This window comes from Maniola hyperantus, chromosome 11 (genome assembly GCF_902806685.2).
Source record: "Maniola hyperantus chromosome 11, iAphHyp1.2, whole genome shotgun sequence".
Taxonomy (NCBI): Eukaryota; Metazoa; Arthropoda; class Insecta; order Lepidoptera; family Nymphalidae; genus Maniola; species Maniola hyperantus.
Window position 1 is genome coordinate 1,727,930 of NC_048546.1, and position 17,337 is coordinate 1,745,266.

General features: G+C 35.2%; 1 protein-coding gene across 3 annotated transcripts in view; it reads left to right on the forward strand.

Annotated features, from left to right (window-relative positions):
* LOC117986310 (blood vessel epicardial substance-like) overlaps window positions 1-16,542 on the forward strand; it is a 65,747-nt gene extending 49,205 nt beyond the window's left edge. Inside the window, exons 3-7 of one of the 3 annotated variants that reach the window (XM_069501941.1) lie at window positions 381-483; window positions 1,745-1,885; window positions 4,157-4,292; window positions 11,126-11,168; window positions 12,564-16,542. In XM_069501941.1, the coding sequence (XP_069358042.1) occupies window positions 381-483; window positions 1,745-1,885; window positions 4,157-4,292; window positions 11,126-11,139 (394 nt within the window). In that variant the 3' untranslated portion in view covers window positions 11,140-11,168; window positions 12,564-16,542. Of the gene's footprint in view, window positions 1-380; window positions 484-1,744; window positions 1,886-4,156; window positions 4,293-7,193; window positions 11,100-11,125; window positions 11,169-12,563 lie in introns of those variants that run through there. The other 2 variants (XM_034973141.2, XM_069501940.1) reach the window with 2 other exon arrangements.
* Window positions 16,543-17,337: the final 795 nt, after the last annotated feature.

Genomic DNA, 17,337 nt, shown 5'->3' on the forward strand with positions numbered 1-17,337 from the left:
ACTTTCAATTTTCAAATTAAGATAACTATATCAAGTGGAGTACTTATCATATGATAGGGCTTCACCTGTGGATTCTAAAACAGGTTTTTATTTATTTTTATGCATTTATATCGTGCAAAATGTCGAAAAAAATACGATTGTAGTACGAAACCCTCAGTGCGCGAGTCTGACTCGCACTTGGGCAGGCTTTTTATACCATATACGTCAATCATATAGTTCGTGAATCATAGTTTTTGTAAGACTATCATGCCATTCATTTTGACGAATCCAATAAAATTGGAGCTTTCCCTTTCCGTCAGAAAATGGTTTTTGTCAGCACGCATTGTAAAGAGGACTCTACCACCATAATGATTGAATAGAATTTTCTTTGTTTTTTCCAGGCTCGTGGTGTCCCAGAACCAACGCGCGCTCCATATTGTGTTCCCGCACCACTTCCTAGACTCGCCGGAGTGGTTCGGCGTTTCGACTGACGAATTTTTTCAGGTAAATTCTCCCCCCCGTTAGGTGGACGGACGATCTCAAGCGAAAGGAACTGCTGAACCTAAATGACACAAGTTCGTGTACTGTACCGATCCTTGCAATAGTAGATTGTACAACAAGGGCATAAAACAAGCCATTTTATTCGAGACTTTTATCTAACCGAGCCGAAGGTGAGGGCAGATATTGAAGTCGAGGATAAAATGGGTTTTATAACCGAGTTATACATTCTGTTTTTCACGTCGATTGCCAGGAAATGAAACTGATACGCGATTTCGTGAGTGATGTCAAAGATAATATATACAAGTAAGATCGCTAACGTCATACATTCATTTAAAGCTTGCGTAAAACTCCTTTAAGTCGCCGGTACCTTGTAGGTCAACTCCTTATAGTGTGATGGCATTATTGTGCAAGCTAAAATGTGAGATGCGAATTTATTTAGTGCACTCTATCGAACAGCTGATGAAACTCAATTTTATTTAGAGCCAACTCAAATTTTACTCAAATAATAAACGAAATCCAAAATCACAGGCAATCATCAGAGGGTCCGGTATCAAGCGTAGGTCAGCAGTTTGGCATCATCAAAAATCCAGGAGCAAGCACAAGTAATCGGGTTAGCAGAATCTCGGAGTCCATATAGCAGAAACAATTCACAAACGAAATAGGGAAAAGAAATAAAAGCACTCAGAAAATTGTAATACACCGTCAAATTCAACCGTCACCAATCCAAAGGCAAAATAATAAATTTATTTTCAAGTAACAAGTCATTTTGTTTCGCCATCTACTGGAATTTTGTAATACTACTTCAGCTATCCAAAGCAAAATGCTATGGATATCGTAAAGTTCAATGAGTCAATAATTAAAATTAAGAATTAGCTTTTTCCGATGGTGTGTTGTGAAAATTTTGTATTTTGTTACTAAATATAAATAAATTTGATGAACCAGACAAGTAAAATATGATATTTCGTCAAATCCATAAAAAATATATTTCATACGAACCAAGTGACGCCATCTAGTAATAGTCTTGAACTAGTTACAATTTTAAATAGAGAGTGAGCGATCTGTACTTGTTTAATATATTATCTTTGGTGATGTCCATTTACCGCCTTTACTCACGTGTTTAGTGGGGTGTGAAATATGTAATAATAATAATAAATCTTACGGAGCCTGGGCCTACGTTGTTCCTTGCAATAGTCTTATATCCAGTCATAGACTGTTATTCTGGTCAAGCGTGTGCCTATAATGATTAAAAAAAAAACTATTCCAGGTGTCAATAATGGCGATGGAGGAGTCAAGAGTGCTAGTGTGGCATCGCGACAAGCTAAAGCTGTCGATAATGTCGGATGCCTTCTTGCAGGCAGTGTTCGATCACATATTGGGTCGGGACGTCGTTCACAAGTTGATGCAGGTTAGTAATATTGATTTTTGTTCATTTTTAGGGTTCCGTACCGCAAAATGAAAAATGGAACCCTTATAGGATCACTTTGTTGTCTGTCTGTTTGTCTGTCTATCTGTTTGTCGGTCTGTCAAGAAACCTACAGGGTACTTCCCGTTGACCTAGAATCATGAAATTTGGCAGGTAGGTAGGTCTTATAGCAGACATTCGGGAAAAATCTGAAAACCGTGAATTTGTGGTTACATCACACAAAAAAATTGTGGTCATGGACTTAAAAATTGGTTTTTTCGAGTTTCGAAGTGTGTAGGGTAGGTATCATATGAAAGGGCTTCACCTGTGCATTATAAAACCGATTTTTATGCATCAAAGTTTTGACTTTTTGACTGCGATCTTAACCGGTGGTAAGTGATGATGCAGTCTAAGATGAAAGCGGGCTATCTTGAAGGGGTGTGACAGTTTTTAAACCATACCCCTTATCGGTTTCTAGTTTCAGGTAAGGTGGTAACTAGCCACAGCAGAAGCCTCCCACTAGGCCAGACCAGAGACAATTTAGAAATTATTAATTCCAAATTGCCCCTGCCGGAAATCGAACCCGGGACACCCCCCCCCCCACATATAAGTCCACAGCTTACCATAATGCCAGGGAGGTGTATTTGAAAAAAAAAATATTTCTTAAAGCGTCGATCGGTGAAACACATAAAAATTATGAATAGGTACCTAAATATTATGCTGAGAAAATGAAAAAATGTTTCAAAGTCTATTCATTTTCTTCGATATGTTTCCCTCCATCGCCCGCTGAGTGACTCTGAGCTTTCTTATGGATGGATAGTTATCGACCACGAATCCGTGTCGATCGACTCTACTTACGATTAAAATATTTTGATTTCCTATTTTAGGGTGTTGGACTTTCTACCATTTCGCTTTCTTTATTTGGAAATAATAGTTGAATACTAATCGTATTCAAAATTGGGTAATTGTTAATTACATTAATCGGTGTCGCAGCCCACATACTCGTACTCGTAGGACACGCAATCGGCTTGCAATTCGTCGCGCGTGGATCGCGCGTTGGTTGCTCATGAGTTGGAATACTGTTTGACCTATTGTTTAATGGTTACCATATTCATAGACTTCGTGATGTGTGTCATGTTTTTATATATTTTATTAGCTGATGCCCGCGGCTTCGTTCGCACGGATTTATTTTAAAATATCCCGTGGGAACTCTTTGATTTTTCGTTATAAAAGGTAGCTTATGTCACTCTCCAGGATTTTAACTATAACCATGCGAAGAATCATATCGATCTGTTGCAACGTGATTGAAGGAGAAAAAACACACTTCCGCATATGGGCAGTGAGCAGTGGTGTGCACAGGGTTTGAAGTCAGGGTAGGCATTAGTTAGGTAGGAACCTGTTTACTGGCAGGTCGTAATAAAAAATATGCATTGAGCTTACAACTGGGGTAAGCAGTGCATTTATGCCTCTATGACCTGCACGCTACTGGCAGTGAGGTAGGTAGTGATTAGCGGGTGATAGCTATAGGTCGGCTTAATATTTGGGGATCTATTCCGGACCTCAAAATTTTCGGAGTTATGTGCGTTTTAAGCAATTCAATAACACTTGCTTAAACGGTGAAGGAAAATTTCGTGAGGAAACATAAATGGCTGAGAGTTCTCTAAAATATTCACAAAGGTTGTGAAGTCTTGTCTGAATAAGTTTTGTTTTTGTTTAGTTTGTTTGACAAGTGTGTTTGTTACGCTGTAGTTATTGTACCAGGTAATCGGGCATGCCGCGTCCACACCCAGTAGACTCAATTAACAACTAGTATTTCTGTATATCTACTACCTTGTTATCTATATATATAAAAGGAAAAGGTGACTGACTGACTGACTGATCTATCAACGCACAGCTCAAACTACTGGACGGATCGGGCTGAAATTTGGCATGCAGATAGCTATTATGACGTAGCCATCCGCTAAGAAAGGATTTTTGAAAATTCAACTCCTAAGGGGATGAAATAGGGATTTGAAATTTTGTAGTCCACGCGGACGAAGTCGCGAGCATAAGCTAGTCATACAATAATTGAAGTCAGTGTCGTGGACTAAATTTAAAAAAAAAAACAATAAAAAAAGTCTGCCAATCCGCACTCGGACGTGGGCTATAGCCTAAACCGTACTTGTTCTGAGAGAAGACTTGTGCTCGAGTGAGCCAGTGAGTTGTTGTTGTTGATGATGATGATGACTACTTATTCTGGTCACTGATGAAAACCGTGACAATACTGAATTCCAGGTGAGCGAAACGATGTCAGTGAGCAACGGGCACCTCCCCAACTGCTACGAGGAGGGCGAGGACAAGCCCATGCTGGTGGTGAAGAAGGCGGGCGACGGGCCCGGCATCACCGCACTCCTCAACCGTCAGCTGCAAGGTAGTACCTATTTAAAAGTAGTAACGCAAGTAAAACCTTCTTAAGGCGTGACTTGATAGTAACTTCGATCTTATACATGTCTCTCACCCGGCTATACTCATGTGTTTAGTTGACGTTACGCCGACTAGTTTCGAACCCATCCGGGCTCCTTTTTCAAAGGAGTCAGTTCGCGCACGCGTCGCGACTGAGACTGCGCGCGTGCACCCACCTCAGCCACCCTCACAACGGGCTGTGCGGAAAGCGGCGTGCGCGGCGCGTAGTCTCAACCGCGACGCATGCGCGAACTGACTCCTTTGAAAAAGGACCCCGGATGGGTTCGAAACTAGTCGAGCTAACGTCGACTAAACACGTGAGTATAGCCGGGTGAGAGACATGTAGGTATAATATGGAAATCACTCACGATAGTTTAAACGCTAAAACTTCGATCTTTTTCAGATGAAAGTAACATTCCCGTTATTCCGCGTTAAAGTGGCCGCCAAACAGAATAGCTGTTTCGAGGCCGCCATATTTTATCGAGTTGTTTTAAAGTACCAAGTAGTTAGTGCCCATAGAATGAAAGCGCTATTTTATTTACTAAGTAACATAAAAATAAGTAAATAGTCTTAAACATAATTGCATGTCGTTTTAAACTAACTAGCAAATGGAATGATGTGGTTAATTCTGTTATATCTAAACTCTTTAACCTAAATTCTAGTGCTATCCTTTTTCGCAGGAAGCTGAAATCAAAAGCCGAAGGTCGAAATATATTGCTATCTCTTTCGTAATGAAAGAGATAGCAATATATTTCGACCTGTCATTTTAATTTAGTTTAAAGATTGTGTACCAACAACGGAACTAGCCACAATATCTGTCAGTATTTTCATACACACGATACGATATATCGTTCGGAATATGAAACGATATGCAGTCGGGTGTATGGCTGTGATATCGGTATCGGAAACATCCGATATCCGTTATTCGTAAAACGAATGAAATATTATAATTATTCGCATGTCACTGTCGATGTGGACGTTACTGATATAATTACCGTGTTATTTGCTTACGTAGAACTATGTTACTAGAAAAGTTGTATTCATAGTTAATTGTAATTGCTTGTTAATAGGAATATTTAAAATATCCTTCTACTGAATAGATTTTCTAAATAAAAAAGAAACGGGCCGAACTGAATTGAGAACCACATCCTATTTGGAAGTCTGTTAAAAAAATATTAAAGATAATGAGTCGCTTCCTAACATTTATTGCATGTTTATTTCTGTTTTGTTGTTAAAATCCATGGGAATAATAAAAAAAAGGGTTTACTTTCGCAACAATAATAAAAGGTGCTTTCTTTTACCGTAAGAAGTATTTCTTGCATGAATGAACAACTCCAATAGATTTTAATGCGCATGCTAGGTCAAATCATCGAAAATTTAGAGAATCAGCCGTTTCCTTTGTGTTAAATATTTTGTTTTTCTTCTAGCCTATGATTCTCTAATGAATAAATGGCTAAGCGTGTGTTTTTGTCCCAGTTCATTAAGTTAACCCATTTACATCGATCCATCTATCCATCGATGCTATTGATTGTTTATAAAATCGACTGGTATCCATCGATCAACCAATCCATATGCCAATAGGGATGATGACTATACTAGTCAAATCAGCGACTTTTCTCAAACGTAAAAACGCTGGCTTAGTAAGGGAGCTTGTATGAAATACACAGATGTTACGTCATAAATGTTTGACGTAATTTGACGTACTTTTTTAGTTAAATCGATACCTAATTTATTAAATGGTTAGCAAACTTAAAACTAACAGCAGGCGAGGATTTTACGAATTTTGGAAGATCCTCTTTTTAATAGATTTATTTTTGAGATAGTCATCATCCCCATTAACATCGGTTGAATGGATGTGGTAATACAGAACACTCTAAGGGTTAGTTCCACGTCAGATGATTGAAGTTAAACTTACCCACTAAAAACCAAGCAAATTGAGTTGCACTTATCAATATTCGTAGCTCCATGGTTAAAGTCAAAATAACCTTTAATTCAAAGGGACTATTGCTGATTGTCTTTAACTTAACTTTAACCACCTGATGTGCATCTAGGCCTTAGGTTTGTTGATGTGGTGCTAATTCTGCTGAGCTCAAATCCGAAACTAAAAGCTCTAAAAGTAGTAACATCCTTTTACACAGGGAACAGATGGATGTCACTACTTTTAAATTTGTTTTATTTTAAAAGTTGATTCGCCTTGTCCAAAGTTCAGCACGATTCATTCCTAGTACGAGATTCCATATCTCGACAACGTTGATAGATTTCGAGAATCGGAAATAAACGAACATCAGAGTAAAATCGACGTTGTTTGTTGAGTACTACAGATTTTTAGTTTCCAAGCTTTCCGCTTGGAGCGCTGGTTGTAGATGTGTGGACAAACTTGAACTTTAAAACAAGTAGTTAAGGTCCACTTTACTTTGACGTCAAAGTGTTTCGATGCTCAAATTCTATCAGCGTTGGCGAGATGTAGAATCTCATACTAACCCTATTGAAAGTAACTGTAAAACAAATCGTAATCAAAAAGGTTAAAAAAAAAACACGACTGCCCTGCCAAAAAACGAACTATAAAGTAAAAAAAATCGCATTTGAAAATGGTGACATACAGCCGCCGTATTGAATTACATAATTAAAAAAAAAATTATAGCCAGTGTCACTCATGATGACGTAAGGATTCTAACCTCATACCTACATCCAAATCTGTTCAGACATTTAGAAGTTAAGGTGGCATAAATAAACTCACATAAATACCAAGAACCCTGTAAACATTACACTACTTTTTTGGGCATTTGTGTAATAAGTTGCTATATTCTATGCTTGTTGTCGTAACTTGTGTCGTAACATATGTCGTAACGTGTCGTAACGTATGGTGCAGGAGAACACGCGCCGTTGCTGCGTCCGACGCCCTCCCACGCCTGCTGAGCGACGGAAACCCCCTTTTTACCCTCTTTTCACCCCCCTCATATTCATCCTTCATACCCTAGTATTTTTTACTACTCCATATTTTTTTTATATTCACGGCTAATGTGATTGCACAAATTACGTGGTTAATTCTGTTGCACGTAATCTACCCTTTTCCGCAGGGAACATTGTGAAAGGGATAGCACTAAAATCAGATCTATCAATTTAGTTTTACGGCCGAAATGAATAATATTCAATCATATCTATAATCTGTCGATATGTAAGCAACATTGTTATATTTGTCAAAAAATATATGGTATTTTTGACATATATAACAATGTTGCTATAATAAGTAACTAATTGATATATTACGAATAAACCTATTGTTTAATAATTTCAGCCGTTAGCCACATTGTGTTAAAAAAATTGCCTAATTTTTTTATATAAAAATCGAAAAAAAAAAAGAATTAGTTTCTAGAACACAAAAACTTTTATCGCTAGACATAGGTGTACTGCTTGATTGAGACGGCTCGTTCTCACGGTATACCAATAGCTAGTAAACAAATTGCAGTAATTCATTAGAGGGTTGTGAAATATGCTTTAAGGGTTTACGCGAAATTAGCAATTGCAATGGCCGCTTTAATTATAATCGTAACTAAAATATATTGACAGAGGTTTTTTTCTACTCAACGGAGTCAGCGTTTGTATACAAAACTAAATTCACAGGTTCAGAGGGTGTAACAACTTTTCAACTTAACTGACATTTTTTATGGAAATTAACTTTTGGGAACATGATTTGATAACTCCATATTAAATGACCTCGGCCTCTTTTTCGGGGGCGTCCAAGATTTGTTTCTGGATACGCACCTCTAATTGGTGGACGGTCAGTGTTCGTAAATGCAGTCACTTACCGGACTGAGGAATGCGCTTCGCTGATGGGGCTAGATGCGCTAGTAAGGTTCTCAATAATGTATTTGGCCAGACTAGCGGACTTTTTTTAAAATAAGAATATTAGCCATGTTAAATGACTAATATTCCCCTTTCCTCTCCAACTAAGCGTCAAGCTTGTGCTAGGAGTAGGTACGACAATAGTGCAACGGGCGGGGTTTGAACCGTCGACCTTTCGGTTTTCAGTCCACTTTAGTTTAAACCCTTTTCTTTCTGAGAGGAGATCTGTGCCCAGTCATGGACCTGCGATGATGATGATGATAATAATGATGTTGTTGATGATGTGATGATTCATTCATTCATTTAATGATAATAATGACACTAAATGGCAGATATAATATGCACAGTATTAAAGCACCGTGAATTCATCAGAACCTCAAGTCCTGCTTCCTTAGAAAGAACTTTAAATAGGTAGTATTACCGTTTTGAACTGTTAATTTAGTTTTTTGTACATGATCAAAGCCAATTATAAACTAATTTGATACTTTTCTTTCTAAATACTTAGTTACGAACGTCAATTTCTTTAACACCTTATTCCGTCCCTTTTCGTAACATTTGGATCACGAAGTAAAACTGTAAATATTGGTTAGTTAAGTTTTGATATCTCCAAAATGTATCTGATAGTTTTAAGGGTTTTCTTAAGTATTTGCTTTGCTCAATTTTACCTCGTGATCTGTCCCGCCTTGTATGTATTTATATATTTTGTGTTAAACATACATAGTACTTATATATACAGGGTGTAACCAGACCGCTGGCAAAAATGAAGAGTGAAGACAGGTGATAGTACTGATGATTACTGATAATATGATACCACAAAAAAACGCGAAAAAAATTATAAAAAATCCTATAATTTTGTAAAAGTATAATGCAAATAAAACACCAGACTGACGCTAGAGGTCAACTAACGTTGCGTAAGTAGGCCACTCGAAGTAAGTAAGAATGCCCCGCCTACGACGCGGCATTGACCCGAGTTTTACACGCTATACATTGTGGTTTTGAAAAATACTAAATCTTTAAAACTACAAAATGAGGCAAATGGTTATTGGTATTGGATTGTGTTTTGGTAGAATAACAATAACTCAGTTTTTGCTAGCGTTCTGGTTACACCCTGTATAGGTATATATATGTAATCTCATTTAAAAAACTAAAATACAAAGTATTGTGTCATATTTTTATAATACACTTGATATTAGAAAGTATTTATAGATAATACTTATTTGCCTACAATAATAATAATAAGTGTCTGCCAATCCACACTTGGCCAGCGTGGTGGACTATGGCCTTGACCCTTTTCATTCTGAGAGTAGACCCCTTCTCAGTCTGAGAGTAGACCCGTGGTCAGTAGTGGGCCTGTGATGGGTTGGTCATGTGGGTCATGGATATCTCAGTATTTCTTTAATAAGTAGGTTTTTAAAATATTTTTTTTATGATATTATTTCATAATAACATAAGTACAATAATTTAGAATGCACATATTTTTGTACCTACAGTATGTAGTAAGTATTATTTTCACGTAAGTATACAACGCTAAAGTAGTTTTTAGTGTGTTATAATTATAAAATATGACCAAGACATAATATAATATACTTACCTAACAACAGGTTTTAATTAGTATTTTTCTTTTGCTTGAACAAAAGAAAAAATACTGATTTACAATAACTGCATGCAACTTTAGTTTTCCATAACTGACTTAAAATAATCAAATGGTAGAAGCCTTCTCGGAGAAATGCGTAAGCGACGCGATTTGCCCGGCGCTTTAGACCTTCAGCTTCAGCAGAAGGAGTTAAGTTCTTCACTCATATTATCATGATTTCGTTGTGAGTTTTCGGTAACAAGGTCCTATAGGTCGCGTATAGTGCGCCTCTTCCGCATTTCAGCGAGAAGATATAGTGCATTCAAAATTAACTGACATATTTCCACTTGATACCGTCATTAGCAATAACAGTAGGATTAAATTTGACACGCCACGTAAACAATAGGGGTAATAAACCAAACACTCATAGAGCCCATTCATTTTTAAAGGAGCCGGTTCAACCTTATATATTTTATGGCAAACCAACCAGTGTTGTTACTTTTGAATTCACCCGCCACGATTTAATCCTATTGTTATTGCTAATGACGGTCTCAAGTGGAAACACGCCAGTTTATTTTGAATACACTATACTTGTTTAGCTTTTAAGTCAGTTAAGGAGGAATGGATTATATCTATATGTCGGTCCTAGTCTTATATGTGCTATTTTCTCTCTACCTAGGGTTTTAGTAGGTATGTGTATAAATATATATTAATAAGGGTCGAGATAAACTGCTTGGCTTAGTCATTGTCTTAATTGTCCTGATTCGGGCGAACCATTACTGAGTACTATTCTAAATACATTTGAATTTATTTTGCATCTCTTTCATTCTACTCAAGAAAGAAAAGGACAACTTATTAGTCCTGTCAAATGACTACGACTGACCTTTCAAGTACCAAACAAATATTTATTAGGCTCAAAGCACATTGCAGGAGAGTAGATGCAACGTGACGGTAATTTCTTAAATGTCGCAAAGTAAATTGAATTTCGACATTGTTACGTGAAAAGGATCCTATACACACATATTTAGTTTTTAGATAATATCAAACTTTATAGTTAGATTTTAAAGTTGAATAACTAAAAACTAACTCTGTGTGAGTCGGATAATTTTCACGTTACAACGTCCTTTTTACCTTCACTTCGTAAAGAAAATATTTCTGAGAAACCAATTCAATAAAACAAAAACAAATTCGCTTCTATTTTTCATTTTGCTTCACACATACATTACTCAGTAAGGAAAAAGTTCATAACTACTTTTTAACATTAACGGAACGCGTCGCTTCGCTTCAACCCTGCGACAATGTGCCTTGGGCCATATAGAAGTCTGGACTAAACTGATTTTTATATCATGTACATACATTTTGATGTTGTTACATGTCTTGCTAAGAGACGAGCGTCTAGTGGGCCGCTGACAACTAAGCTGGGGATATGTGAGTTCCTTACTAACTTGACAGTCTGTCCTTTTCTATCTACAGTAAGAAGAAAGAGATGCAAATAACTTAAGGGTGATTGTGTACTTGTCAAATCTGAATCCGAGATGATGTATTCAATTTTCGGATTCAGATCGGACCAGTGTGCAAGTGTCATTAGTCGGTTTGCCGTTTGTGTGAATCAGGGCTAAATGTTGTTTTACTTGTGGTAATCATTGCAAATTGTAAATCGCTCAAGTCACTTAGCGTATGTTAAATGGCGCACAGTTTTATGTTTTTATCTATACAGATAAGAAATTCAACTTGCTTTTTGTTTTATATGCAGAGATTATAAAAAAAATGAAAAAAGAAAAAAACACAAAAAATGTTATTGAAAAACAGTTTTAATAAAAAAAGCACGCGTGCACTTCAAACAATTCTAATCAATGTGTTGTGTCTTAATTGCAAAATATGTGCGTGAGACAGAGAAACCAAAACATTTGTTGAGTGTACGAAAGAGAGAGGACATTTATTATACATGTGCGCATGGCGTTAAAAATAGTATTTTCTAATAAAAAAATTAGTTTGTAAAGTAAAATGACTGAACAAGTTTGGTATATCTTGACCGTACACCATAAGTACCACAATGCTTTAAAAATCTTGTTACCTTCACTTCAAATAAAAATATTAGGGTTAAGTAAGGTTTATATGAAGCTTTATAACATGAATAATAATTATTATTAATAAAATCCCTGATGTGTCCTTATCCTTGATATTCCAATCCCTAAGCATGTTTGGACGACCGACGAATTCCAGGTAAATTTTTACTTTATTTTTTTTCTTGAAAACTAAAAAAAACTTTTTTTTTTTGATAATTGTGAAGTACTAAAATATCACGAATCTTGTGCGCACATTTGCAGCAAAAAATGCAAAAAAGCAATATTTAACATTTTCACAAAAAGCAAGTTGAAAGTCAAGATGTCACGAACTCACAAAAACACATTTTATTTATCAATTTTTTTACACTCTTGCTTTTGATGTAAAATATCACCTTTATTGGTGATAGGTTCCATTTTTTATGTCATATAAAATAGGGTTTGTACATAATTTTTGTCTCATTTGGTGCTTTTTGTGTTATGTAGTTATTCTTGTGTTTGAAAAATAACTCCTACAAAAACTTTAGAGTTTTTACATTAAAAGTGAAAAAATATACCGAAGTACTTATTGTTAACGCAATTATTTCACTATATTTTTTCATCCCTTTTTGTGTAAAATATTCCTTACTCTTTCCTTACAAAAATAGAAACACTTAAGATTTTGCTGTACACATAATTTAAAATACCTGTCAACGTCTAAACTAAGATAAAATTATAAAATAAAACAACATTTTTTTTACTTAAAAAAATTTTTTTTCAGCCACAGACCCAAACGCCTGGCGATTAGGACGCATCGACGAAACAGACCACGAAACGCCAGTTTGAGGGCAAGCACTGCATCTAACGGTGCGACCAAGAAGACGCGACCGCTAGTGCATACAATACCTTACCCGGGACGCAAGTTCCGTTCAAACTGAAGCTATTTACTCGTGTTGAGGTAAATTAGACTTTATTTTTGGAGGATTAACGTTTGAATTCGAAAAAGGTTGAGTGGTCGACGACGATATTATTATGAGAGCATCTAGCATGCGACCAAGAAGACTCAACCGCTAGTGTATACAATACCTTACCCTGGACGCAAGTTCCGTTCGAACTGAAGCTATTTACTCGTGTTGAGGTAAATTAGACTTTATTTTTGGAGGACTAACGTTTGAATTCGATTAAGGTTGAGTAGTCGACGACGATACTATTTTATGAGAGCATCTAGCGACCAAGAAGACGCAACTGCTAGTGTATACTTACCTTATCCGGGACGTAAGATGCCAACTGAAGCTATTTACACGTGTTGAGGTAAATTAGACTGTATTGGTGGAGGAGTAAAGTTTGAATTCGATTGAGCTTGAGTGGTAGACTTTTTTTGAGGAAACGTAGAGGATCCATTGGCTAAGTTGAGTCTATCTTTAGACTTTTAGATTTATTCGATTACTTTTATAGTACGATTTTATTCTTTTTGGCGGCCGAGAACTGCAAAAATGGTCCGCGCAAGTATAGTACCAAAGAATACTACATACTTAAATATTACTTCTTAAAGAAGCGACACTCTCCCCGCGCCTGCAACTTAAGGGTACGTCTAGTATGTAAAACGTTGTCCTTGTCCCGCTCGGTTTACGTATAGCGCTGTCAGTGTCAATAGATGATTAAATCTGTTCGCTTGTATGAAGTGTCAGGATTATGAATTGTGATAGTGCGGAAAGACTGACGGAATATAATATTATATCAGTGACCCAAAATTATGTCATTGCGACGCGACTTGTAGCTAACTTGTAACTAGCTGCCAATAAATTTGAATCCTTCTGTGAGTGGTGAACTGATGAACTAAAATTCAAAAATGATTGTATTATTGTAAATTGTTATACATTTTGTGTCCGTAAAAGTATAAACTTTATTTTTTTCCGTATAAAGCTGCAAAAACTTACATTTAAAAAATATAACTATGACAAAACTTAGTCAATGGACTTGACATGAAGTACCTACGTGATATATAAAATAATAAACGTGTCTCATTTACAAGACCTTTGTTTCATGGAAGTCACCTATTTTGTTACATAGGGGGATGCATTTATAAATAAAGATACATAATAATATTATATGTGTACTCATTAAAAATAATGCAAGGAATAAATAATCATAATATTGCTGTGTGGAGTTGACTTTGGACATCGAACGAATAACGTCATAGAAGTACAGAGTGCAACAAAATAATCGAACAAATTATATTTTTTTAATTTATGTTTTACACATTTATTTTTTACATCTCTATAGGAAAGAGTAATATACTATTATTCTTAAACTAGCCTTGTTATATTTTTGCAAATTATTTTCACTATAACAATTAAAAAAACCAAAAAAATAATTCTAGAGTCCAAAATTAATTTCACTGAAGATTACATTTTATATGATTTGGACTGATATATGTGATGCCAGTAAAATAGTTGATACAATGTCATTTGATATCCAGATTAAAATATCTTTCATTCATCAATTACCACGATTTTTGTACGCAGAAATATTTTAACACATTTTACTAGCAACACCTGATCAAGTCCGTAATAGACATTTATTTATTTTCTAAACTGTACTCTTAATGAGATATTGGAAACGCAAATATAAATATGGACGGTCACAAAGGAACAAAATATATGATGCATTATTTTGTGTATACGGTTTATGTAGATAGAAAAAACTAATTGTCGATAGTAATTATACTTTCACATTCCTGTGATTTTTCGTATCGATACAGTTTTTTTGATAATTGTATCGTTACCACAAATTATTCTGTAAATCATACTTAAAACAATTCAATATGGAGACAGCATTATTCGCCTCTTTCTCACACTTTCTTAAGTGGACGAGATGGCAATATAATTCAAAATGGCGATCATTTTAAATTGTTTTCTTCTGTGGCATACAAATGTACGACATAGTATAATAATGAAGCCTACAATGTAATTTGTTGTGTCCTACTGAAGAGATTTGAAATAATGTTTGATTGTAACAAGAATTTTAGAAAATGAGTGTACATAAGTTCAATAAGATGTATGGAATTTATTATTAATCGGTATTGTCTTGGGGTTATTGCGGAATACACTTGCAATCATAATTGTATAATATTAATGACGAATGCGATTAACAAAATTAATAGTAATACTTAAATTACTTAATTTCAGTTTGGATTGTTTTATAAGAATTAAAATTCAAAATAAAAGCTATACTTACTATACGAGTGTAAGAGTGTTCTGCAAAACTACCACGGGTCTTGAGTATTCAAAATGCCATTAAAAACATAATTGCTACATTCCAAATTATAAAATTATATTTATCAATCATAAAATTGCCTACATTCGGACGCACAAAAAATATATTAAAAAAAAAAATTGTCACATCTCAATAATTTTAACAATTATATCGGTACAATAAAAATACGATACTACAATAGAAAATAATTAATAAGGAATTATAATAAACCAGATGATGTCCGCGACTTCGTCCGCGTGGATTTAGGTTTTTAAAAATCCCGTGGGAACACTTTCGGGGATAAAAAGTAGCATCTGTCCTTCCCCAGGATGCAAGCTATCTCTGTACCAAATTTTGTCGAAATCGGTTGAACGGGGGGGGGGGGGGGGGGGGGGGGGGGCGAGAAAAGCTATCAAAGACAGACGGACACACTTTCGCATTTATAATATTAGTACGGATAGATATCTATAAATTTTATTACAGTAAAATCAGCAAAAAATAAGGTTCTAAAGAAATTATATTCCTACTCATTTTATCGATGTATATTTTATTGAAAGTTAAAGACAAAAATAGCTTAAGAAAAGTAAGTTTTATTGCTGACTTTACTAAAAAGTTTGGAATCATACAGATGAGACGAATTTTATAAGAAACTCATGAAAAAGTATCGATTGACGAGTTAATAATATAATCGATAACGTTGTTTTTGTTTGTGTTTTGTATAATTTTTCTTATATGTAATTTTCAAGTACATGGTTTTGTAATGAAGTACATAAATGACCAAAAAAAATTCAACATAATATAAATAATAATATATCTACAGATGTTCATTATTATGCCAAGTTTTAAATGTAAATCGAACATTTCTTTCATTATACTTGATAGGGTTTGGGCTTTAGAAATAAAATTATGAAGTGATGTTTTGTATAACGGTAGTTTATGGGGCTAGAATTCATTGAAATGAATTTTTTAAAAAAATGATTTTTCTTTATTTTTATCATAATTAATTATTAACGTCAAGCTGTACGGAAGGCGATTAATGAAGTCACAAGACGTAAACGACCAAGATTTTTAAATTTTGTGACAAAAAATATTTTTCCGCAGAAATTACTCTTATGTACTACTGTACGGTTTATGGATTGTGACGTCATTAATCACCGTAGGTATAGCGTGACGTTCATGTTAAAAAAATTTTTTTTTTAATTATTCTTTCTTTAATAATAAATTCTGGTCCCATAACCTACTGCTATACAAAACATCACATCATTTTATTACTACAGTCCAAAACCCTATTGATATTAAATTGATATTTAGTGGCCGACTGGGTCACTACATAAAATTATTTGATTCGGAAAAAGTTAATGTTGTTTTTACCGACCACTTTCGTCATTTTGGTTATTGTTTTTTTACTGTGATATTTTAAACTGTCTAAAATTTTTTTTTTTACTTTTATGTTGATATTTTGTTGTAATTTGATGAAAAATAAATAAATGTATTTTCCGAATTGAGATTGAGTCTTGATTCTCCTTGATTATGTATAATAAATGCACTGCCATTGCAAAATAATTATGAATAAAACCTGCATCAATCATTATTACAATCTCAATTGTTGTGATTGGCTGAATTTGTGCAATTCTTGTTGCAACAATTCATTGTAGTGAGCGAGCTTCAACCAATCAGAGGTGATTGCGATGGTGACATTGTAGCTGTCATTCTACCACAATCAAGCTTCGACTGCGGCAGGGTGACAACTACGTTGAATTCCTTGATTTTTACGTCAACTGTCACCCTCCCATAACCTGCATCCTACGTCACGAGCCGTCAGTAAAACAATATACTACCTAAGGTGCTTGCATTAATATTAATTTTCAGACAGGGAAATTACCATTGAAAATTAGTCTTATGTTGCCATAATAATGTGTATTAATATTTGTGATGTTGCAAGTATTCAATGTTTTACAGAATTATCCACTATATTCGCGCGCAGCTATAGCATCCTAACAACCCTAGTTTGACAGCCAATTAGTGTGACGATCGCAACCACTTCTGATTGGCTGATACTCTCTCCCTATTGGCTCAAATGCACATTTGCAGCATGATCAATACCATGAATTCAGCCAATCACAAAAATTGCGATTGTAACAATGTCATATTGACAACTTTCTTGCTAAGGAGAGCTTCGCGAACATATTGGATGAAATGCAAATACTTTTTCATCCAGATTGAAACAGTCTTAACCAACATGAAAGACAGTAAACGGAAAACTTGGACATTTGAACTGGCGTCGAAACAAATATTGCAGA